The following is a 25,498-nucleotide window of genomic DNA, read 5'->3' as shown; positions in this document are numbered from 1 at the left end:
CTCCAGGGACGTGTTGAGTAAGAAGTTGCTGCGGCCAAGATCAAAGAGGTTTTTGCCTGCTTTTTCCTCAAGGATTTTGATGAATTCGTGTCTTACATTGAGGTCTTTCATTCATTTTGAGTTTATTTTTGTGTCTGGTGTAAGAAAGCTGTCCAGGTTCATTCTTCTGCATGTCGCTGTCCAGTTTTCCCAGCACCACTTGCTGAAGACACTGTCTTTATTCCATTGGATATTCTTTCCTGTTTTGTCAAAGATTAGTTGGCCATACGTTTGTCAGTCCATTTCTGGGTTCTCTATTCTGTTCAATTGATCTGTGTCTGTTTTTGTGCCAGTACCATACTGTCTTGATAATTACAGCTTCGTAATACAGCTTGAAGTCTGGGATTGTGATGCCTCCTGCTTTGGCTTTCTTTTTCAAGATTGTTTTGGCTATTCGGGGTCTTTTCTGGTTCCAGGAAAATTCTGGGATTATTTGTTCTAGTTCTGTGAAGAATGCTGGTGTTATTTTGATAGGGATTGCAGTGCATTGTAGATTGCTTTGGATACTGCAGACATTTTAACAATATTTGTTCTTCTAATCCATGACATGCTGCCATTGTTTTGAGCCACTACATTTTGGGGCAACATTTTTTTACTGAACAATAGATAACAGAAACTGACTGCCATATGCAAAGGCACAGAAGCGTGTTTACAGAGGCACAGGGCACCCCACCCACTGCACTGGAGGCACAGAGTATAGTAAAAGGGGAGAGACAGAGTCATAAGCACTGTCCTGAGAGGCCTACAGCCCCTTTGTCTATGCATACATACACACGTTTCTCCAAAATCTGGGTTGAAATATACATAGCATATTTTTCTCACCTAACAACACACTATGAACATTTTTTACAACCTTAAATGTTTTTTCTGGAGTGTGGTTTCCAATAGCCTTCTGGTGTTCTGTGATGTGGAAACACTATAATCTGTTTACCCAGCTGTCCATCTGGGGCATTTAGACCAACATCACGTATTGGCAAAACATTACTAACATCCCATTAAAATGGCCCGTTAATCCTTAAAACATTAGTAGGAACTATGGGAAGGAAAAGATTATATTGCCATTACTTTTTTTAAGCTTATTTATTTATTGAGAGAGAGACAGAGAGAACTCAAGTGTGAGCGGGGGAAGGGCAGAGCAAGAGAGAATCCCAAGCAGGCTCTGCACTGTCAGCACACAGCCCAACGTGGGGCTCCATCTGACAAACCGTGAGATCATGGCCTGAGCCGAAGTCAAAAGTCAAGAGCCTAACTGACTGAGCCCCCAGGCGCCCCATATATTGTCATCATGAATAGAATTTGGTTATATCCTGACAAAGCACAAGAGAAAGCCCTTGCAATAGTGTTGTGACTAACCAAAGCTGGGACCGTTGTGTGTCCTAAGACGTCAAGGGAAGGTCCGTCCCCCAAACGGCAAACAATGAAACAAAATACCTCTCAGGGCAGAGAGAGCAGGATGGCCCCAATATCTGTTCTCTCCTCTCCTGTGGGGACAGAGCCCTTGATTTAGGGCTGGAGGTAAGTCCCCCCCAAAAGGGCAAGCCCCCTTCTTAGCCTTGTAGCAGAAGGTGGGCAGGTGCGTGTGTTGTGAAGGAATATCTGAGTGTGTGGACAGTGACACGTTGTTTCTCAGTGAGGGTACTGACCGACCGCGTATAGATCCAAAGGGGACAACAGGGGAGGGGGACAGTCCCTGCGTGCATGCATGTGACCGGCCACAGGCGCCCAGATCAGACACTCCTCCCGGGTGTGTGCCGGGGGCTCCCGGGGAGACTGGCGTGTGGCTGGTGGCCGGGTGAAGCCGGGGCGGCCCCAGTGTGGTGCCCCATCCAGTCCAGGCCCAGATAGAACTGAAGGTGAAGGAAGGAGGGATTCATCCCCTTCTCCAGCCTCACTGTTGTGTGGGGGGGGGGGGGTCCCTGTCTCACGTCCTGTCCTAGGACCCAGGCTTCCACCATCATCTCCCCCTGGCTCTCAGGCCTCGGGACTCGGGCTGTGTCACACCGCAGGCTCCCCAGGGCCCCAGCGTGCAGACGGCAGGTCGTGGGACTTCTCAGGCCTGGTGCTCCCCCCCCCCGCCAGGGCCCAATCGCACTGTTGCATCATAAATCTCCTTATATATGGACATCCTGTTGGTTCCGTGTCTCTGGAGAGCCCGGACTTTTGCAAGGAGCTGGAGAAGCTGATTTAAGTCCACCTGGAGGGACCACCGTGTGGCTGTCCCTGAGAAAGCATCCTGAGTGTTCTCACCGGAGCCACGGGTGCCTGCGGTCTCCTCCCGCCACACTCAGGGGATGTGACATGGGGGGAAGGGGCTGGAAGCCACACAGACATTATTATTACCACACTTTGGGAGAAGGGGATTAATCTTAACCAATGTACGATGTCTCACGAGGTGGCCGTGACCAAAGCCATGCAAGAGTCCAAGAGGAGACTGAGGTACAGAGCCAGAGTGGGGTGTGTGGCCTCTCCTCGGGGCCACGGGCAAGATCGGGTCCCAGCCTTCTCCTCACAAAACACCAACAGGAAACCCAGACGGACGACACAGGGAAATGCGAAAAGCATCAAATGCAGCAAAGCCCCCGTGAGACCCAAGGGGACTTTCCAAGTATAGAGACACTGAAGGACACTGCTGGCTGAGAGCCTGGAAGTGTCAGATGTGTCCGCAGCCATAAACCCACTGCCAGCAAAGTTAAAGGGTAAACAGAGGGAGCGTGCCTGTGGCATGAATCGCAGGCCCAAGGTCAACATCCTTAGTGCATGACATTCTCCTGCAGACGGGTAGGACGAGCGCAGAGGCCAGGTAAGGCACCCTGTCCATGGGGTGGACGGGCTGAAGATCACGGGCGAGGAGTCCCACGCGTGGACATGCTCGTATTGCCCATCAGATTGTGGGGGTTGGACACCAGGGTCCCCTCCCAGGCGCCAGGAAGGGGGCGGTGGGTGTCAGCGCACCGGAGGGCTACATCAGGTCCCTGTTCAGAAACCGCTGGAAGGGGGGTCCGGAAAAGACCCTGCGGGTGGCGGAGCCCTGTCGCAACACCTGCTGGTGGCCCCGAGGTCACCCACAGGGACCAGCAGGGGGCAGTGTGTGCCTGGAGACCCAGCCAGCTCAGCTTGGGAGACTGACACCCGGAGTGAGAGCCGGGGTCACAGAGCAAGGCACGGTTAGGTCGCCCGGCACAGACACCCCAGGAAACACTCGACAGCCACGAGGGATGGTGAGTTTACACGTGGCTAAAAATGGAATGTATCACGCGATCCTATTTGGCTAACAGACGTGTGTGTAAATGCATGTGCGTGTCAAGTATACATTTACATGCAAAAGACCTATTTTTAAGTTAGAAATGGGGGTGCCTGGGGGGCTCAGCGGGTTGAACCTCCAACCTCAGCTCGGGTCATGATCTCACAGTTCGTGAGTTCGAGCCCCTCTTCTGGCTCTGTGCTGACAGCTCAGAGGCTGCTTGGGATCCTCCCTCCTTCTCTCCCTCTCTTAAAATAAGTAAATAAATTTGGGGTGGGGGAAGAAATTACCTCTATGGTGGGAATTCGGTTGGTTTAGTTTTTCCTCTTTTTTTTAAAGTTTATTTATTTGGAGAGAGAAAGAGCTAAAGTGGGGCAGGAGCAGAGAGAGAGAGAGAGAGAGAGAGAGTGCACGCACATGGGAGGGGCAGAGAGAGAGGGAGAGAGAGAATCCCAGGCAGGCTCCCCACTGTCAGCACAGAGCCCAACACGGGGCTCGAACTCACAGACCTCAAGATCATGCCCTGAGCCGAGATCAAGTGTCGGACGCTCAACCCACTTAGCCCTCCAGGCACCCCATGAGAGCAACAGAATTTCTTAAGTCAAAGAAGCACAAGTGGGCCAGATGGAGGTGGGCTCGGAGGGCTGGGCTTGCTCTGGATGACAGAGCTAGCTTAGAGGAGAGCAGGCATGGGACTGCCCTTGTCCGGAGAGGAAATCTTATCACCCAGCGGGTAACTGGTGGGCGTCTTACTCTTGCGGCCGGGAGATCACGTGTTGGTACCTACTATCAAGTCTTGCCATAGACCGGGGCTTGCAAACGTGGGTCCAGCTACTCTACTGACAGTGCACGCTGATCTGGCTAACCCAGAACGATCCTGGCTCAGGGGCTATGGCACCCCTGTGATGTCCCTTCCCCAGGTCCTTCCCTTCTTGGGACATGTGTTGGGGTCATCGGGGTCAGCCGAGGCTTGGAGACATGGGGACATCGGGAGAACCCTGGTTCTTGATCTTGGGGTCCCATCCCCAAGGATTCCCAGCTCAGAGGAACCAGGCACCTCTGTGGGATCTTCTGGACCCTGTGCATGACAAGCTGATCAGGACCCTCAGTGAAGCCCTGGGGACACTCAGGGAAGGTGACACCTCTAGGTGGCCTCAGAGCATGGGGCCATGCAGCACTGGGGGCCTCTTCAGGCTCTTCATTTGCCAAGTCTGATCTTTACCGGGTACATGTTAACTCGGCCTTAAAAATCTGTTCGCAGGGCGCCTGGGAGGCTCAGTCGGTTGAATGTCCAACTCTTGATTTAGGCTCGGGTCATGGTCTCAGGGTCGTGGGATCAAGCCTGTGTCAGGTTGTGGGCTGAGCGTAGTGCCTGCTGGAGATTCTCTCTCTCTCTCCCTCCCTCCCTCTGCCCCTCTCCCCTGCTGGTATGCTCTCTGTAAAATAAAGAGCAAAAGTAACTAATTAATCAATTAATTTTTAAAAATCCGTTCGCAGTTGTGAAAATGGAGGTGATTTCTAACTTGCTAAATTGTAACCTTCCAGCCTTCATTCCCCCAGCCCCCTGCGGTGTATCCCCTGCCTATGGACGAGGCGCCTTCTCTAAACCAATGGAGCCACAAAGGGGCTCCATCCCCAAAGGCAGCAGCCACAGCCATGTACCTGTTTGAAATATGGTCTCCGTATATCTCAGGACATTCTCGACATCATGAGCTCAGGAACTTTCCACTGGGCTGCAGAAGCCAGCCCTCTTAAGAGTTGTAGAAAGGGGTCTAGGGAGGGAGGGCCCAGAGAGACGCTGGTGGGGCAGCTGACATCTGACCAGGGGACCCGCGGCACAGGGGACTCCTCCAACCCCCTCTGGAGGGAACAGGACTGAGTTGCAGAGTCAGGAGGCTGTGTCCCAGAGGTGGGAATGGGTGCCCCGGGCCTCAGCTTCTGCGGAGGAAGATGGGCTCACACAGTGAGGGCAGGATGAACAGACAGCTACTGGGATGTGTGTTCTGAGCTGTCTGTAATGAGAACTACTGTCTGTAGGATAGTGCTCCCTACGGATAGCAGGACTGTGCTCCCTATGGACAACAGGACAGTGCTCCTTAAGGACAACAGGACAATTGCTCCCTGTGGACAGCAGGACAGTGCTCCCTATGGGCAGCAGGACAATTGCTCCCTATGGATAGCAGGATAGTACTCCCCCTGGATAGCAGGACGGTGCTCCCCGTGGACAGCAGGACAGTGCTGTGTTGGAGGTGTCATCACTCCCAGTACGCAGACGAGGAGCTGGGGCCTTGGAGAGCTTGCCCATAGCCGTGTACAGGGTGGAACGGGGAGGTGACGGAAGCCTTCGTGCCCAGCCTCAGTCCTCACCCCTGTGCTGATGGCTGCCCATGGGGAAGTGTTAATTTAAAGCCCTATGACCCAGCAGTTGCACTACTAGGTATTTATCCCAAGGATACAAAAATACAGATTTGAAGGGGCACACGCACCCCCACGTTTATAGCAGCCCTATCAACAATAGCGAAAGTACGGCAAGAGCCCCAACGTCCATCAATGGATGAATGGATAAAGAAGATGTGGCATAGATATACAGTGGAGTATTACTCGGCAATCAAAAAGAATGAAATCTTGCCATTGGCAACTACGTGGATGGAACTGGAGGGGATTCAGCTAAGCGAAATTAGTCAGAGAAAGACACATCGGATGACTTCACTCATGGGAAATTTAAGAAACAAAACAGATGAACACGTGGGAAGTTGGGGGGCGGGGAGGGGAAAGGGAAACAAACCATAAGAGACTCTTAAGGATAGAGAACACACTGAGGGCTGCTGGAGGGGAGGTGGGTGGGGAATGGGCTAGATGGGTGACGGGTACTAAGGACAGCACCTGTTGGGATGAGCTCTGGGTGATGCACGTAAGTGATGAAGCCCTCACTTCTACTCCCGAAACCGATATTGCCCTGTATGTTGACTAACTAGAATTTAAATAAAAAGCTGAAAAGTGGGGCGCCTGGGTGGCTCCGTCGGTTGAGCGGCCGACTTCGGCTCAGGTCACGATCTCACGGTCCGTGAGTTCAAGCCCCGCGTCGGGCTCTGTGCTGACGGCTCGGAGCCCGGAGCCTGCTTCGGATTCTGTGTCTCCCTCTCTCTCTCTGCTCCTCCCCCGTTCATGCTCTGTCTCTCTCTGTCTCAAAAATAAATAAACATTTAAAAAAATTTTTGAAAAGGAAAAAAAAAGACATCAAATCATCATAAAATGTAGAAAATTTAAAAACATGACTAAAACAAAAGGCCAGCAGGACTGGACAATCTGTGCAGCCTCATCTTGCCCCTGAAACCGGACCCTGACTGGCCCGGCTGTTTTCCTCGGGCCCTGAGAGAAGAAAACCCTTTCTGCTTTGTTTCATGGAGGCATTCAGCGTAGATTAAATAAAGCTGGTGTCTCTCCAGTCTGACAGCCACACTGCTTTCTGGGGTCCCCTCTAAAGCCATGCCAGGCCCCGCCTGGGCCCGGCCTGACTGCTCTTGTGTCCCTGGAGCCAGAGAGGTCAGGAGAAAACGGGGGGCCCTTTCCCTGGTTGACTAGAGATCACGGCTTAACCTTCCTGCGCCTGGCTTGCCTTTGCCAACCTGCCCCTGCCGGGTGCCCAGGTGACCCGCCCTGCTGGGTGCCCTCTGTGTCCCCACACGCACTAAACTTGTCGGTACAGGATCTCGCCTGGTAGTCTTAAGTGTCACTGAGCATCTCTGAGTGGCAGCTGCTGGAGGTGCCGGGGGGAGCCTGACAGACGTCCCGGAGACAGCTTCCCTACACCCTCGCTCCGCACCGGCCCCGTGCTTTATAACCTCGTTCCCCCTTGGGGTGGCTCGCTCCACTCTGTGGGCCGTCTGAGCAAAGTCTTCTCGGCAATGACGGCACCCACTTCTCCCCAGTACCCAAACCAGCCACGCTCTTCAAAACTCTTGCCCTCGTGGGTGTTGTCCTCCCCTCCCCCTGCCCCTTTGTTCAGCGAAAACCCAGTCCGGCCTTGCCCAACAGGGAGCTTCCCCGGGACCCCTCTGATGTACCGAGCGAGGACAGGACTCGGCGGCCACGAGGATCCAGGCTGAGTTCCACCCTCGTCTCCTGTTGGCCGTGTGATTTGAAGCTGTCACAGGGGTTCCATGGAGATAACGGTTCCTGTTACCACCGGGTTTGAGTCGGATTGTGCACGGAGAGAACGGTTTGCATAGAACCCCGTAGCAGAGAGATATCTGAGAAACCCCCAAGTTTCATTCCCCAAACGTAAGCAACAGACTAGCAAGTAACCCATGGGTCAAAGAAGAAATCAAAAGGGGAGTTAGAAAGAATCTCAAATTGAATGAAATGAAAACTGAACGCATCAAAACTTGTGGGATTTGCAAAAAAAAAACAAGACTTGCAGGGGAAAGTCCAGCTCTGTGACACCTCTGTCATGGAGAAGAGACCATGTTGACGAGCTCGTCGCCCACGTTGCAAACCCAGCGGAAAAAGAACAAATTAAACCCCAATTAAGCAAAGAGAGAGATAAACATCAGAGCAGAAATCAATGAAGTGGAAAACAGGAACACAACAAAGAAAATCAATCAACCAGATGTGCTTCTTTGAGAAGGTCGGTAACACTGAGAATGCTCCAGATGGATCGGGACAGAGGACGAGAATGGCCAGTTCCAGAGACGGGGATGTGAGAGGGACAGGAAGAACCAAACTTACCAAATAACCTTGGGTCCGACAAGAAACTAGAAGGGAAAGTGATCGGATTATACATTTGAATATGTGTGGTCACTACATGCCAGTTATAGCCCAATAAAGCTGTAAACAAAACCCAAAAGCATCCCGGGGAGAAATTTAGAGAGACCTAAATAAAAGGCAAGGAAAAGGAAAAGACAAGCAGAGGCATCGGAGGTGTCACAGGCAACGGAGCTCAAGGCTTGTCCTGGAGGGTCCCGGGCCCCTGGTGACTCTCAGATTTCCGGCTTGGCCCCTAACAGGCGACACCTGCCAACGTTTCTGAGCACCCCCACAAAGCCTGAAGTAAAGCCTGGAGTCCAATTGAAGCCTGGTTGTATCAAGGAGGGGACCCTGGCCCCACGTGGCTGACAATAAAAATGAGCTCTCTCTGAATGACAAAAGCAGCTCCCAGAGCCTTGCAGCTTTCCATCAGATGGTCACCATTTATCCCCAAATGATCGGGTGTGCCGGGAGGCAGGCTCTCCCAGACTTAGAATACGCAGCACTCATGAGTCTGCGGGCCACCGCGTATGAGAATCCTTGCGATGGCCTTGAAATAGGATTAATATGTGAAGGCAACAAGTGGGAAACACGGAGAATTTCATCAGAGGATTGACCTCCAAAGAAGAAGACCCAGACGGATGTTCCAGAGCTGAAACACAAAATAGACCAAAATCAACGATCGCGTGGATGGTTTTAACAGCAGGTTACAGGGAGCAGAGGAGGGGACTCGTGGAGTGGCGCTGCGTGAGCAGGGAGCGCCAGCTGGATGCCTGGAGGGCGGACACGGAGTGCAGTGTGAGAGGCACACAGGACAGAGTGAGCATCTAACCTGGGTTAGAGGGAGTCCCAGGAGCAGAGGCTGAGAGACAGCGGTGCGGGAGCCGTATTGGAACGATACTGGCCAAGAATTAAAAAAAAGAAAGAAAAAAAGGGGCACCTGGGTGGCTCCGTGGGTTAAGCGTCAGACTTCGGCTCAGGTCATGGTCTCGCGGTCCGTGAGTTCGAGCCCCACGTCGGGCTCTGTGCTGACAGCTCGGAACCTGGAGCCTGCTTCGGACTCTGTGTCTCCCTCCTCTCTGTCCCTCCCCGGCTCATGCTCTGTCTCTCTCTGTCTCAAAAATAAATAAACGTTAGAAAATTTTTTTTAAAAAGAAAAAAAAGATGAAAGACAAAAACCATAGATTCAAGACACTCACTGTAGGAATTTTGATTAGCATAAATACAAAGAAAATATACCTAGAAACAACCTAATAAAACTCAAAAGTCAGGGATGCCTGGGTGGCTCAGTCAGTTGAGCATCCAACTCTTGATATCAGCTCTGGTCATGATCCCAGGGTCGTGGGATCGAGTCTTGCATTGGGCTTCAAGCTGACAGCCTGCTTGGGATTCTCTTTCTCTCTGCCTCTCCTCTGCTCTCTCTCTCTCTAAAATAGTAAAAAAAAAAAAACCCTGCAAAAATAAAATTTTATTGGGGCGCCTGGGTGGCGCAGTCGGTTAAGCGTCCGACTTCAGCCAGGTCACGATCTCGCGGTCCGTGAGTTCGAGCCCCGCGTCAGGCTCTGGGCTGATGGCTTGGAGCCTGGAGCCTGTTTCCGATTCTGTGTCTCCCTCTCTCTCTGCCCCTCCCCCGTTCATGCTCTGTCTCTCTCTGTCCCAAAAATGAATAAAAAAAAAAAAAAAACGTTGAAAAAAAAAATTTAAAAAAAAAACAAATAAATAAATAAAATTTTATTTATTTAAGTTGACTTATTTTGAGAGGGGGGAAGGGAGGGGCAGAGGGAGAGGGAGAGAGAGAGAGATCCAAGCAGGCTCCATGCTGTCAAATACGGGGCTCAAACTCACAAACTGTGACATCATGACCTGAGTGGAAATCAAGAATCAGACACTTAACAGACTGAGCCACCCAGGTGCCCCTGAAAACCAAAATTTTAAAAGTGTCCGGGGAAAATTGGGACAGAAAGAGACAGCAGAATTTTCAGCAGAAATGATGGAAGCAGGAAGACAATGCAATGACGTTTTGGAAGTGCTGAATGGCGAGCACCACCGCCCTTCGATCCTGCGTGGGGGCCCCTCTCCCCTGTCCCGCGGCCCAGCTGCTCCCTGGAGCCCCACCTGGCCCCACACTGAGGGACGCTCCCTGTGCCCTCTCCCCGTCCCCTACTTCAGGGTGGCAGGTGCTGGCCCCGTGAAGTCTGCAGCCAGGCTCCAGAGGGTGGGCTCCCCAGCAGGTGCCCCCCCCACAGGACCCAGCAGGGACCCTCGGCAGGAGGCCTGGACGGCTGCCTCCCGGGGTCAGCCAGGCCCCTTTCTCCGGAGGCCCGCTGCTCCCACTCAGGGCTCCGGCCGATGGGGACCCCCCCTCCTCGCCTGGGACGGCCTCCCTCCTCTCTGCAGGCACCCAGGATAGGTAGCTGGAGAGAGCGGAGAGAGAGAGCCGCGCTCCGGGCCACCTCCCTGCTCTGCGGCTGCAGTCTTGGGCTTGCCCTGGGGCTCTGTCCCCGTAGCTTAGCGTCTGTTCTCGTGTGGGTGATGCTTCACTCTCCAGGACCCCCCACCCCGGGCCCAAGGGGGTCTCGTCCACACTGGCCACGGCTGGGGCCTCCCGGGAGCCTGCCGCGGCTCGAGTCTGAGCGCCTGGCGCGGCCGTGGCAGGTCAGAGGCGGGTGGCCTCGTCAGGGCAGGTTAGGTGCCTGGACCTTCAAATGTTCCTGGGGCGCCCAGGAGCTCAGCCGGTTCAGCGGTGCCGGGCTCTTGATTCCGACTCAGGTCACGGTGTCACAGTTTGTGAGTTTGAGCCCCGTGCCGGACAGCGTGGAGCCGGCCTGGGATTCTTCCTCTCCCTCTCTCTCTCTGACCCTCCCCCCGCTCTCTCAAAATAAGTAAATAAACATTTAAAAATAAAACAAGATAAAATGAAATAAAATAAAATATGTTCCCACGTCCTCCTCCTCCCCCATCCCCCCGGAGTGTGGGTGCCCGCTGTGGGGTCGGCCATCAGAGCCCTGCAGCCTCTGTCCCCGTTCTGGGCTCCGTGGCTGTGGGAGACGCGCCGGCAGCTGGACCGGCCCGAGCCACCCGAGTCAGAGTGACCGCAACGTCACGGGAGACCCCGAGCCACATCCGCCCGGCCAGCCTCTCCCGGACCCCCAGCCCTGAGAAGTGGCCCGAGATGACAGGTGTTAGCCATTTTAAGCCGCTCAGCTGTGTGGTGATTTGTCACGCAGCAGTGAGAATTAATGTGCCATGTTGAGGGAGTGCATACTCTGTGCTCCCGCGGTGCTCCCCTGGGGTCTTCCTGGGGAGCACCCACATGGTGGGGATCACCACTGTACCAACCTGTTTCCTGACTCTGCAGTGAAAAAGGACGTCTCAGAGTAAGCAAATCTCAGAGAAAGAAGGGGGAGTTGTAGGAGGCCAGAGGTGAGGCTGTTTCTGTGCGCGTTACAAGCCACTGCTTAGGAGTGATATAAAATCTGCTCGGCATTGAGATGACCTCTAGGCCGGGGGAGGGTGGGGGAATGGAGTCTGAGCAGACCCGGGCCCGTGTCCCTCACAACAAGACAAACAAATCAAAGACGTAACAAATCGAAACAAGGCAAAGAGATGAACCAAGCAGCCGTTATGGGAAAATGCCACACTTTGGTATGGCTGAGTGATTTTTTTCCGGTTTTCTCCCTAGTTTCAGTTATGTTTGAAATATCTTTATTTAGAAAAGCCACTAGTTGAGGCTTTTCAAAGCAGGGAAGTTCTCCTGGCTGTACCCCCCCCTCCCGGGTGGCTGTGCCTGTTGTCATCACTCACGCAGGCACTGTTTTCAAGCTGCTTGCTTGTCCACACCCTGCGGTGAGGGCAGCGGGCCGGGCTCTGGCAGGTGCCCGTGAGGTCCAGGACTGCACAGCAGGGAAGGGTCTCAGATGCCAACCACCACCCCTCACAACATGCAGCCACAGGGGACTTACCATATCCTCTTGTATTTGATTCCATTAGCCTTGGTCTTGTTTTTACTTTTAGCTTTTAATGCTACTTGGAATTTATTTTTATTAAAAAAATTTTTTTTTAACGTTTATTCATTTTTGAGAGACAGAGAGACAGAGCATGAGCGGGGGAGGGGCAGAGAGAGGGGGAGACCCAGAGTCCGAAGCAGGCCCCAGGCTCCGAGCTGTCAGCACAGAGACCGATGCGGGGCTCGAACCCACGAACCACAAGATCTTGACCTGAGCCGAAGTCGGGTGCTCAACGGACTGAGCCACCCAGGTGCCCCTGGAATTTATTTTTAGGGGCTCAATTTACCCTTTTTCTACTCTAACTGGAGGAACATGCAATACCACTGAAGAGTCTAGCTCTTTCTTAATGACTCGAGGCCCCTAAATTTCTTTTTTTTTCTAAGTTTATTTATTAAGAGAGAGAGAAAGAGAAAGAGAATTAGTGGGGGAGAGGCAGAGAGGGAGAGAAAGAGAATCTCAAGCAGGTTCTACTGACAGTTGTAGCCTGATGCGGGGTTCAAATCCACCAACAGTGAGATCATGACCAGAGCTGAAATCAAGAGTCAGAGGCTTACCTGACTGAGCCACCTGCCCATCCCAGAGGCCCCTAAATTTCTGTGTACCGATGGGTTTCTTTGTGGACTGCTGGTTTTATTCCACTTGTCCATTTGTCTGCCCCTGTACAAACATCACGTGGTTTTATTGCCTGTAATTGGATGTAATATTTTTATGTACGGGAGGGCAATTTTCCCCTCCTTCAGTTTTTTTCCTTTTATTTAAAAAGGTGTTTCATTTTTGAGAGAGGGTACACACAAGCAAGGTAGGGCAGAGGCAGAGAATGGCAGAGAATGGCTCTGCCTCAGGACAGAGCCCAATGCCGGGCTTGAACTCACAGACTGTGAGATCCTGACCTGAACTAAAAACCAGGCACTTAACCAACTGAGCCACCCAGGCACTGCTTCCCTTTGTCTTGCAGAATTTGACTATATTTGTGAACGCACTCTTCCGGATGGCTTTGGGATCAGCTTATCAAGTTATTTGAAAATCTCGTTGACATTTTGATTGGGATTAAATGGACTTTACAGATTGCCTGCGGAACGGTTTGTGTGTTTACTTGGTCGCCTCCAAGTGGGAACAGAGCGTTTTCTGATGGTCTGAGCTCGGGCTGCGTCCCACAGACAAACTTGGCAGTTTAAACACTGGCGCCCCGCATGTTTCTTCTCAGGCTATTCTCAGGGGCGCCGGGGGGTCGCGGTGACTGCATATATTTGCAGATACTTGCGGGTCGGGGGACACAGAAGCCTGCCACGGGTAACACACTTTGCACAAGCAGCTGTCAGGCAGCGGGGACTTCTGGGGGCACACACAGCACGGGACAGGGGGCGCATAGGGGCGTCCGGGCACCGTCAGGCGGAAGCCGGGGAGCCGGGGCGAATCGCGAGGCGGGCCTGCCTGTGCAGGGGAAGAAGCGGGCGCCCGGGCCCGGCGTCTCCACCCCCGACCCACGCCGCCAGGGAGCCAACACTGCCGCACACACCTGCCCGGGCACCGCCCACCGCTCCGCGTTCGGTCCCAGGGGGCGCTCCCAACCAAAGCTCCGCCCATCGCTTTGACCCCGCCCACCGCCCCCTTCCCAGGCGGCTCTCCCCACCAAAGCCTCGCCCACCGGCCTGGACCCGCCCACCGCTCCCGGAGCCTTCTTTGGTGTCGCTCACCACCAAAACCCCGCCCACCACCTGCGGCCCCGCCCACAGCTCCGAGTCCGGTCCTAGGGGGCACTCACCACTCAAAGTTCCGCCCATCGCTCCCCGTCCCGTCCCAGGGGGCGGGCCCCCAAAGCCCCGCCCACCACTCAGGGCTCCTACTGTAGCTCTGGGTTCCGGCCCTGGGGGCATTCACCACTCAAAGCCCCGCCGTTCGCCTTGGTCCCGCCCACCGCTCCCGGTCCCATTCCCGGAGGCTCTCGGCACCAAAGCCCCGCCCGCAGCCCCTGGCCCCGCCCACTGCTGACGCTCGCTCGCCGCCAGGGAGGCCTGCTGGTTAGTGGTTCTGAGGCCCGGTAGCGGCGTCCGGGTCCGCAGGTTGCGGGTTCGAGTCCTCGAGGCCCCGCCGCAGCCCCGGTGCCCGTCCCCGACGCGCGGGAGAGACCGTTGCGGGCGGCGCGACCGCGGCGTTCGCGGCGAATCTGCCGCTGCGAATCGGAGGGCTTGGCGGCGGCGGCGGCGGCGGCGGCCTCGCGAGAGTCGGGCGGGCCGACGCGCGGGCGGGCGGACCGGGGCCGGGGCCGGGGCCGGGAGCGGGCGACGAGCCCGCGCGAAAGCCGCCGGCATGACGGGCCGCGTGTGCCGCGGCTGCGGCGGCACGGACATCGAGCTTGACGCGGCGCGCGGCGACGCCGTGTGCACCGGCTGCGGCTCGGTGCTCGAGGACAACATCATCGTGTCCGAGGTGCAGTTCGTGGAGAACAGCGGCGGCGGCTCGTCGGCCGTGGGCCAGTTCGTGTCTCTGGACGGTGGGTCCGCGCGGGGGCCGGGGTCCGCGCGAGGGGGCCGGGGGACGCAGGGGGCGCGCGGGGACGCCGGGGGGCACGGGGGAGGGGGACGCCGGGGATGGTGCCAGAGGACAACCGCGGGACGCGGGGGGCGCGCCAGGGGACACCGGGGGGGGGGCGCGGGTAGCCGGTGGGGTCCGGAGGACCGCCCCCTGTGAACTATGTGCCCGCAGTTTTTAAATAACGGAATTTAAAAGGGAGGAACACGATGACCGTGTCCGGTCCTGTCTCTCTAAGCGTCCGGTAACGCTGGCTTCATCTGGGTCCAGCGCTGTGACTGTCACCGCAGCTAGGTTCAGGGGTAAAGAAAAGTTGCACAGCTCCAAATCTTCCCCGCAGGCTCTCCCAGCCGCCCTGTCCCCGGCCCTGCCGCTAGTGGATGTGCTCTTGGTCCCCACCTTTGGGGACTGGCATCTTCCCCCAGCCTGGTGCCTGTGACTTCACCCAGGGTGTGGGGCTGAGGTCGGAGGACGGTGGTCACTTTGGGGTGGCGAGGAGCGGAGCTGCTGGAAACAGCGTGTGGCCCTTTCTGCGAACCTGTTTTCATTTCTCTGGGGCCGATGCCTCTGGTACAGAGCGAGCTGTGCTAAGGACTATCTTTTAAAATTCAGCGTTTGATTGTTCACTGCTGGGATGTAGTAATACGGGTTTTTGTCGTTGGCCTGCTTCCTGTGACTTTGCTAAACTTAGCCGTGAGTTCTGGGAGTTCTCGACATCTCTTGGCATTTTGTATTCAGACCGTCCCGTTGTTTGTAAACAGGGGCTGTTTATTTCTTCCTTTTGTTTCTCTTTCTTGCCTTATAGCCGGACTCAGGGAAGGGCTCAGCGTTCCCCACTCAGTGTTGACGTTTAGCTGCAGGCTTGGGTAGATGTCTCTTAGTAAAGTTGGGGAGGCCCTCTTTCTGCTCCTGGTTTGTTGAGAGTTTTCATCACGAGTGGCTGTTGGAATTCGTCCAGTGCTTTTCTCTCATCACCTCACATCCTCGCGGTTTTCTTCTGAATCAGCGTGGCCGTGGCCGTGGCCGCGTTTCGAATGCCGCACCTGCCTTGCTGGGGCAGACTTACCTAGCTCGGCTATGCTGAGGGGTTAGGTCTGCTGATACTTTGTTGAGAGTCTGTACGTGGAATGTGGAATGTCGGTGCATAGATTTCCCGCAGTGTCTCATCTTCTGGAACGGGTTGGAGAATGTCCCCTTCTCTTACGTTCTCCAGAAGAGACCGTGTAGAACCGTTGTTATTTCTTCCAGGAACGTTTGGTGGAATTCACCAGTGTAGCCCTCTGGGCCTAAAAGGCTTTTTGTTTTTGTTTTTCCCTCAGAAGGTTTTTAACTTCAGATGCAGTATCTTTCATCGTCGTAGGTTGTAGTCATGTTTTAGGTTAAGTCCTTCCCCGTGGGTGAGTGTGTGGTTCTGAGGATTCGGTCCCCCCTCGATCAAAGTTGTTCAGGTGATGCGTTCAGAACAGTTGGCACCAGTCCCTCCTCGTCCTTCTGATGTCTGCAGGGTCTCTGGTGATGTCCCTGATTTCTTTCTCCCTTTGTCTCCCCTGCCGGAAGTTTATCACTTTAATTGAGCTTTTCAAAGACGTGGCTCTGGGCCTCACTGACTCCTGTGTCCTGCTCTCTCCCCATCACCTCTGGTGCAGCGCGCACGTCTTTGTGTTCTGGGGCAACTTCCAGGGCTGCCGGGGCGCGGGCTCCCCAGCACTGCTGTCGTTTTGTCACACATTGTCAGGCGCTGCCTCCCGTCACTGGAAAGAGAGGAACGAGACGGTAGTGAGAACGCATGGTGGCAGGAGCTGACCCTTAGGGTTCTCCACGGGAAGGCACTGTGCTGACGAGGGCACCCGCGCACCTGATGACGGCGCCTGCCCTCCGTGCAGACGGGGAACAGGCTGCGGAGACGCTGCACACCCCGCCGGTCCCGGACGTGAGAGGTGTGCTCTCACCCGTGTGCGGCGAAGTTGGTGGCACAGCCTCGTGAGCACGGGCTCAGAGCCCGGTGCTGTCGGAAGGCATGCCGTAAAGGGGGTGCAAAGATACTTCCCCAGGCCAGGGCTGGCTCTGTCCTGTGGGTCTGTTCCCTGCAGGAGCCCGTCCAGGAGAGGGGAGGGGCGTCGGTAGCCCCTCTGCCGCCCGGCCCCCTCCCTTCCCCCTCAGGGCAGAGGTGGCTGGGCCGTTGACTGGGGTTACTCCCAGTCCCCTGGCCGCTGAGCGAGTGCCCGCTGGCTCTTCTCGGGTCTTCCTGCACTCCCCCCTCGCCCTGAAAGCTGACCTTGCCCTCTGAGCTGCCCTCACTGGGTCCCACGGTCAACTTTCCCGAGCATTCATTCTTAGTGTTTGAGAACCGAGCGTGGAGTTAGGGGTGTACTACCTGGGACTGTGTGAAGTAGACACCGGGGCCGGGTGGCCAGAGGCCCTGCCACTGTGGGCTCCTGGCCGCCCAGGGGTCTTTCCCAGTGGGCGCCCATTGTGCGCCGGGCCTGGACTCTAGAGCTCCAGTCACCCTGATTCCCTGGATCCCAGACCAGCAAAGCGTGAGGCCAGCGTCCGGGGGTGGCAGCGTGAGCGGTACTAGGGACATCCGGGCCGAGTCCTTCAGCTGCCGGGCACAGGCGACAGGGAGGCGACCGGCTGGCAGAAGGGGTGGGTACCTGGGGGGGACTGCGGGCGGTTCAGTGTGGCCAGAGTGGCTGGGGTCTTAGCGAGGCCCTGAGGAAGGGTCCTGCTGCTCTCCCGGGAGGGGCTCGCCTCCAGCGTGTCCGGAACCGCGGGGGCAGAGCCCGAAGGATCGACTCTGAGTGTCCTGTGCCGCGTGTCCACCCGAGGGCCTCCAAGCCCCAGCTCCTTCCCTGGGGCGCCCTCGGCTCCCGCCAGCCTCCCCCTGGGGTTGTCAGAGCCCTCCAGAGGGCTCTGCACCAGGCAACCCGTGGCTGCTGCTTCCTTGGGGCCCCTCCCTCCGTCCCAGGGAGGCGGGGGGTGGGGGGGCCTTCCCACAGCTTCCATAAAATCACAGCTTCTCCCGGCTGCAGACCGCGTCTTTCAAGCAGGGTGTTTGTAAGTGCTACTGTCGTCACCGTCCAGAGTCGTGATGCACTTCGCACACATTTGGGGTGGATGAACCCCCAGTCGTGTTTGCACCCCTGGCCCTGGATGGGGAGGGCCGTCTGCCCTAAGGAGGGGGGGGGGGACCTGCACCCACCTGCCTAGTGCACCCTGCCCATAGGTGGCTCTCCCGGGACAGCCCACCGGTGTCCTGGGCCGCTGAGCACCGGGTGCTGTCCTGGCCGAGCTCTGGTCCCAGAGGCGGAAGGTCCTGCATCTGCTTTGTCCTGTGGCCCCTCAAAGCCCCGTGGAGCTCCTGGCCAAAGTGCCGCTTCGCAGGAAACGCTGGCTGGGCTGTCCTAGAGGCCCATGGAGAGAGAGGACTCTTCTTGTTAAGATGTCGTTTGCAGCCTTTTTTTGTTCTCTACGCTCCGGGCTGTGTGGTTTCCCTACGGAGCAAGCTCTTTGGGAGCCGCGCCGGCTTGAGCGCAGTCTCGGCCGTGGCCTGCGCCCAGCTGTTTATCCCACCCTGGATCTGTGTCCAGGCTGCATCCCGGGACTCGGGACTCCCTGCGGTCCTGTTGAGGGCCTGCTGGCGGCCCCAGAGGAGCATGTGTCCATGTGGGGGCTCCGGCCGCTCCCAGGGCCTCTCTTGAGAAGAAGTTAGACACCCCTCCCTTAAAATTAAGTTAATAGAAAGCGATGGAAGTTTTTGCTTACGAGTGTTGATGGGGCTTGTGGGTGAGACGGGGGACAGACAGATCTGTACGAGCGTCTCTCTGGGGTGCTGAGGCCTCTCGGTCGTGCCGGGGCCCCGCCTCATCACTGCCTTTCTCTCCCTGGTGTTACTGGCTTGGTCCCTGACGCCCAGCCTGGGAGGCTCATGGTGCGCCCGTCTCCAGGGTCGGACCGCGGTGCCCTCCTGCTCCCGCTGCCACAGGCGGCATCAGGCGCCCCACCGCTGTCCACGAGGGGGCGGTCTTGGCCTGGCCCTACCTTCCACCAGCTGGTTCCAGCGTGGATTTTTGCCACAGGAGCTTGTTAGAGAAAAGGTCCGATGTGGAACGAGTAGACGGAATAGTGTCGCATCGTGCAGGCTGAGAACGGCGTGTGTCAGCAGTGGTGACCGGAGGTAACACTCCAGCTGGTTTCAAACTTCGGGGGAGCCTTAGGCTCATGGTTTTAGGGGGCCCAGGTTTGCTAAATAAGCACTTTTTGTACGACCCACGGGTGCATTCCAGACTCTGTCTCTCATAACCAGACCCTAGTGGGTGGTGTTTGCTGAGTACGAGAATCAGTTTGCCTCAGTTTGGCAAGCAGGCTCGGACACCCCCATCCCGCCCTGCTGCGGAGAACTGGGTCTGCGGAGGGGACCGGATCCCCGCGTCTCCTGGAAGCACACGACGAGGAGCACGGCCGGTGTGCGTGCGAGGGTGCACCAGTGTACGTGTGCGTCTGTGTGAGCAGGAGTCGGGAGACCGGCCCCAGAGGTGCCCTGGCCCCGGACAGGGGGACTGGGTCCTCAGGGAGAGGCAGGGCAGGGTGGCACAGACACAGGAAGTGCAGTGAGGGGGTGGGGAGTCCCGGACAGTGCAGGGGAGAGTAAGGGAGGAGGGGGAGGAGGGGGCACGTGGGCGGGTGACCTCTGGTGGCTTTGCGAGATTTCCAGGAATAAGGAGATGCGTTTAACGCTCGAGCGGAACGAAGCCCCTGCTCTTCGTAGGCACAGCCTCCCTGAGTGACCCGCCCCGGCCGCCTTCTGTCTGTGTCTAAGCAGGGGGTGTTGGCCCCCAGGGTCCTTGTTCCCAGAAGGTGAGGCTTTACAGCATTTCATCACCCTTTTCCTCATGCAGTAGCCCCATCATTTATTGAAAGTACACATCCATCTTAATTAAAACAGCATGGCGATATTTCTGTTTTTCTAAAATAGAAGTTGGGGGTGCCGGAAACAGAGGCCACGATGTGGGTGTCCTGGTCAGGTGCTGTGAGTGACTGGGCCTTCCCCCGTGGTTCTTGTACGTTAAAGATTGCACAGGTGAAGAACCTAGAGTTGTAAAAAGCACCACCACCAAAACGGGAAGGGAGCAGACGCGGGGCCCTGACCTTGGTTTGGGGAGCCCTTTGCGGCTGGTGCGGGTGGATGAAGCCCCTCTGGGCCCTGCAGCTCTCCAGCCCCCAGCATGCCCCGCTTGAGCCTCCCCAGCCCCGTGAGGACACACAGCCCGTCCCTCTCCCTCCCCATCCTCTGCGACCAGCCTCTCAAGGACGTGAAGTCTGTGGCCGTCTGTCAAGGCGGCCGTAGGAACCAACGGTCCCGGTGACAGCAAAACTGTCTGCAGGTGGTGAGCGACCCTGTCCTGGGCCCCGCTCTCCTGGGGAAGGTCCCCACCTGCCCTGCCCCCCAACCCCTCTGCTCCGCCGCTGTGGTGGGGAGTGCGGGTGCCCGGCCACCTGACAGCCGGCTCCCAGCTCCGCTCCGGCCAGCCCACCCGCCCGTGGCCCCGCAGCTGCTCAACAGAGCCCACTCGTTGTTCTTCTCAAAGTTTTCTTGGCCAGTCTTACTCCTTCTCACTGCCGGCTAAACTTTGGAACCACTTTGCTGAGATCCTTAAGGAATCTCACTCGTGTTGCTTCGGGCCCGGGTCGCCGTCACAGGTGTGCCGGAGGTCACGCTTACTCTGCTCTGCCTGTGTGGTGCCTGCCCGCGGGCGACCCGAGGTCCCTGCTGGCCCCAGGAGGGGGGCCACATGCTTCCCTGGGGGCCTGCTCCCAGACTTCAGGGATCTGGGTGCCCAGGTCCCTGCCACTTCTGAGTTTCCCTGTCGCTTCCCCTGTGTCTCGGTCCCTCCAGCACACCCTGTGTCATGTGGCTGAGCGTGGGAGATGTCCCCTAGCTGCAGAGGCCTCTAATCCTTTGGTGTCACACGCGTTGGCCTGCAGGATGGGCAGCATTTCCCTGCTTGTTCGTGGCTTCCTGAGCACTCCCTCTGTGGCAGCGGCAGCGGGGTTTCTAGGTCTAGCACACAATCCAGACCTCTGCCTGGCTGTTGTCACGGGGTGACAGGGCAGAAGTCCCAGCCCCAGTGTCTGCAGAGCAGAGAGTGCGGGACTTCCTGGGACATCTGAGCCTTGCTGGGAGATGCAGGGCAGGGTGCCCGCAGGCCTGGCTACGGCCACCTTCGGGGTGGGCTCTCTAGGCTGCCATTCTGGGGGTGGGCAGCACACAGGGGGCCAGAGGTGTGAGTGCCTCCTGTAGACCAGGTGGCTCAGAGGCTCTGGGCCGCATAGGGCGTGGCCCGGGACGTGGCCCGTACCCTCCGGAAGCCCACAGTCCTGTGGGGAGATGGACGCACTAGCCAGTGGTCACTGTGCAGGTGTAGCTCCCGTGAACGGGCTGGCCCAGAGCGCGCAGAGGGCCGAGGGGAGAGCTGTAGTTCGGAGGTGAGCTGTGCTCTCTCTGGCCGCCATGTGGCAGTGGTCTGGAACGTGCTTAGAGAGTGCCGGTGGCCGTGGTCCACCTGCCGTGGCTCCGGGTCGAGGCCACAACCCCGTTGGCACGGCAGAGGGAGAGGCCCCGATCGTGGCTGCCTCGCGCTGTGAATGCTGGTCCCCCTGGATCCTGGCTCCAGAGACGCCCCATGCAGGGAAGGTCTGTCGGTGTGGATCTTTTTTGCCAGGTTTTGACTAATCAGGCTGGTTGTTTTTCTAGGTGCCGGCAAAACCCCGACCCTGGGCGGCGGCTTCCACGTGAACCTGGGGAAGGAGTCGAGAGCACAGACCCTGCAGAACGGTATTTCCTGTGGCGTGGGGGGGGGCTCTGGAGGAGGGAAGGTGTCGGGGGTGGATGGAGGTGGGGTGGAGGGCAAGAGCGGGCGGCCTGCGGTGGCCCCTGGCTAGCACCTTCAGCACCGTGCTGAATAGGAGTGTCTTTTTCCTGATTCCAGGGGAAAGTGTCCAGTCTCGCAGCGCTGAGGGTGCTTTGAGCTGAGGTCAGCTCAGGCAGGGACACGTTCTGCCAGCACTTCTCAGACATGTGCTTGAGGACACTCTCGGGAGTGATCGTGTGTCCCCTTGCTCTGTGGTCTTAAAGGCATACCTCAGAGACACTTCAGGGTCTGCTCCAGACCGCCACAATACAGTGAACATCACAACTCTTTGTAACGGGTTTCCCAGCGCACGTAGAAATTACATCTGCACATTATTCTAGTCTCGGTCTCAAGGATACACTAGCATTAGGTCTAAAAAGTCAGTGTTTATACCCCAATTTAAAAATACTCTGTTGCTAAAAAAGTGCTAACCGTCATCTGAGCTCTCAGTCAGTCATCTTTTTGCTGGTGGAGGGCCTGCCTCGATGGTACTGGCTGCTGACCTGGCAGGCAGTGGGTGGAGGCTGGGGAGGCCGTGGGGACTTCGGAAAGCGAGACGACAATGAAGTCTGCCGCAGGGATGGACTCTCGGTCGTGAGCAACTTCTCTGCAGCCTGCGATGCTCTCTGATGGCATTTGACCCACAGTAGAACTTCTTTGAAAATGGGAGCCCAGCCTCTCAAACCCTGCAGCCGCGATATCCGCGAGTTGATGTGATCGTCTGCGTCCTCTGTTGTCGTGTCAACGATCTTCACGTCATCTCCGCCAGCAATGGATTCCGTGTCAAGAGTCCACGTCCTTTGCTCGCCCGTCAGAAGCAACGCCTCATCCTTTCTAGTTCGATCATGAGATTGTAGCGTCTCCAGGCCTCCTTTCCAGTTCTGGTTGTCTTGCTGTGCCCACCACGTCTGCAGTGACTTCCTCCCCTGGAGTTTGGAACCCCTCACGGTCACTCACGAGGGCTGGAATCAACTTCCTCCAGACCCCTGTTGGTATTCTGAGCCCTTCCCATGAGCCGCATGAGCCATTAATGTTCTGGGTTTTTAAAATGTTTACTTAGAGAGTGTGAGTAGGGGAGGAGCAGAGAGACAGGGGGACAGAGGATCTGAAGCGGGCTCTGCGCTGACAGCAGTGAGTCCGACGTGGGGCTCAAACTCATGAACCACGAGATCATGACCTTGGCCGAAATCAGGCGCTCGACCAACTGAGCCACCCAGGTGCCCCAAACCATGAATATTTTTAATAGCATCCAGAGTGGTGAATACTTTCCAGAAGGTTTTCAATGTACTTTCCCCAGATCTGTCAAGAGGAATCACCGTCTATGGCAGTTACAGCCTTCCAACATGCATTTCTTTTTTTTTTTTTAATTTTTTTTAATGTTTATTTACTTTTGAGAGAGAGAGAGAGATACAATGTGCAAGCAGGGGAGGGGCAGAGAGAGAGGGAGACACAGAATCCGAGGCAGGCTCCAGGCTCCGAGCTGTCGGCACAGAGCCCGACGCGGGGCTCGAACCCACGGACTGCGAGATCATGACCTGAGCCGAAGTCGGACACTTAACGGACCGAGCCACCCGGGCCCTGACGTGCATTTCTTAAGTAACAAGACCTGAAAGTCAAAGCGTCTCCTCGATCCACGGGCTGCAGGACGGATGCTGTGCTATCAGTGATGGACACAACGTTGCTCTCTCTGTCCGTCTCCATCAGAGCTCTCGGGCGCCTGGGTGCTTTGTCCACGGGCAGTAACGTTTTGGAAGAAATCTTTTTCTGAGAAGCAGGTCTCCACAGCGGGCTTCAGATCTTCAATAAACCGTGTTGTGAACAGACGTGCTGCCGTCCGGGCTTCGTGTGCCGTCGATAGGGCGCGGGCAGAACACAGGGTAACTTCAAGGGCCCCAGGGTTTCCAGGACGCTACGCGAACCCTGGCCTCCGCTTCAAGTCCGCGGCTGCCTTGACCCCAGCAGGACGGTCAGCCTGTCCTCTGAAGCCCTGACGCCAGGCGTTGACCTTGCTTCCGAGCTGTGGAAGTCCTCGATGGCGTCCGCTCCCTAGAGAAGGCTGTTTCGTCTACACTGACGGTCTGTTGCTTAGCGGGGCCACCTTCGTTCACGATCCTCGCTCGGGCTCCGGACAGCTTGCCGCGGCTTCTGCATCGTCAGCGCTCGCGGCCTCACCTCGCGCTTGTGTGTTAGGACACGGCTTCTTTCCTTAAGCCTCTCGAACCCGCCTTTGCCAACCTCAGACGTTTCCGCTGCAGCCTTCTCCCCTCTCGGCCGTCAGAGAACGGAAGAGTCCGGGCCCTGCTCCGGATGAGGCTTCGGCTTCAGGGATCACCGTTGGGGCTGGTTTGAGCTTCTACGTAGACCACTCAAACTTTCTCCGCCTCGGCAGTGAGGCTGCCTCCCTTTCTTATCACACGTGTGCTCACTGGAGGGGAACTTTTAATTTCCTTCAAGAACTTTCCCGCTGCGTTCGCAGCTCGGCTCGCGGTTTGACGCAAGAGGCCAAGCTTTCGGCCCGTCTCGGCTTCCAACGTGCCGTCCTCGCTCAGCGGCCTCATTTCTAGCTTTGGCGGTGAGAGACACACGACTCTTTTACCTGCACACTTAGAGGCCACCGTAGGGTTAGTAGTTGGCCTGATGTCAATACTGTTGGTCTCAGGGGCCAGGGAAGCCCGAGCAGAGGGAGGGAGACGGGGGAGCGGCCGGTGGGGGGGGTGTCGGTGCGCACACGACGTTTATCAAGGCCGCCGTCTTACACGGGTGGGGTTCATGGAGGCCCGAAACGGTTACAACGGTAACATTGAAGATCGCCGGCCACAGATCACCGTAACAGATAAAACAATCGTGAAAAAGCTTGAAGTATCGGGAGAATCACCAAAATGTGACACAGAGACACCAAGTGAGCAGATGCTGCTGGAGACACGGCACAGTCTTGCCGGGGGCCTTCTGTTCGTAAACACCGCGTCTGCGAAGTGCCGACAAGGCGTGCCCGTGCCCGTGCCCGTGCCGGGAGGGCAGGCTGCGCGGCGTGGGGGGTCCCAGCTGCAGCCCGCCGTCTGCTGCGCCGCATCACACTCAAGGACCCATGTCCCCTGTGGGTGGGTGTGGCCAGCATCACACGTGCCACCGTCGCCATCACCGGCCGCGGCGCCCGACCGCCAGGAGGGCAGTTCGTGGGCTTGGAATGATTGCGTCACGGGATGCTCTTACATTTCTTTTGTGCTTTTTTCTCCGATGCCATGGGTTTATTATTAGCATCGTTAGTTTTTATCAGAGATCATACCGTGCGTAGGACCTGTCCCTTGACTCGGTCGGTGGCCACTTGTCCTGTGGTCGGGACAGCGCCAGGGGCTCCTTTCACAACGGAGGGTCAGGCCACCCCCTGGTGCTGGCCCAGCTCCGCCCCTTCACTGTGGCCGGTGCCGTCACGTGGTGGTGTTCTGTGTGCCGACGTCAAGGTGGACCCGAGTGAAGGGAGGCGGTCACACAGACTTGTGCTTGCAGCAAAATCGGAAACTAACAGGACAGAAATAATCCATCTTATTGAAGATAGTTACCCTTGGTTAAGTAAGAAATCAACACAACTTGCAGAACCCTCAGAGCGGGGCCACAGCGAGGTCTGAGGCCAAGGCATCTGGGGGAGCGCTGGGCGGCCCTAGGGGCCGGGCCTTTCCTCGGGGCTCTTGCCTGCGGAAAGCAGCCTGCGCCGGGCGCCTGCACAGGGCCCGCCGACCCTCCGCCCACCTGGGCAGGCGTCCCCTCCCGCCACCGTCGGCATCCGGTCTTTGCTCGGGCGGGGGCTGTGGGGGACAGGGAGGCCGGCGGGCCCAGCCCCCGGTTCCGCTGCTTTTGCTTGGCCCTTGGGGCCTGGCCGTGAGGCTGCACTGGGTTGACCTCCTGTCCTCGGAGATCTTTCTTTGCTCTCTGCCCTGGTGAGTTTATGGCAATTTTATTTCCTCCTGTCCTTTTCCGTAGCTCCTGGGGGAGGCGGAAAGGGCAGACCCCAGCAGGCTTTCCGGACGTTG

At 56.9% G+C, this 25,498-nt stretch overlaps 1 protein-coding gene across 2 annotated transcripts in view; it reads left to right on the top strand.

The window, feature by feature from the left end:
* The first annotated feature begins 14,291 nt into the window (after positions 1-14,291).
* The window catches only part of BRF1 (BRF1 RNA polymerase III transcription initiation factor subunit), a 58,054-nt gene continuing 46,847 nt past the window's right edge, over positions 14,292-25,498 (top strand). The window contains exons 1-2 of one of the 2 annotated variants that reach the window (XM_042944479.1): positions 14,292-14,524; positions 21,317-21,397. In XM_042944479.1, coding sequence (XP_042800413.1) covers positions 14,341-14,524; positions 21,317-21,397 — 265 coding nt within the window. In that variant the 5' untranslated portion in view covers positions 14,292-14,340. Of the gene's footprint in view, positions 14,525-21,316; positions 21,458-25,498 lie in introns of both variants that reach the window. The other variant, XM_042944487.1, reaches the window with a different exon arrangement.

The sequence above is a fragment of the Panthera leo genome, chromosome B3, assembly GCF_018350215.1.
Source record: "Panthera leo isolate Ple1 chromosome B3, P.leo_Ple1_pat1.1, whole genome shotgun sequence".
NCBI lineage: Eukaryota > Metazoa > Chordata > Mammalia > Carnivora > Felidae > Panthera > Panthera leo.
Note: the sequence above shows the minus strand (reverse complement) of the source record. Positions and strands in the feature narration are given on the sequence as shown.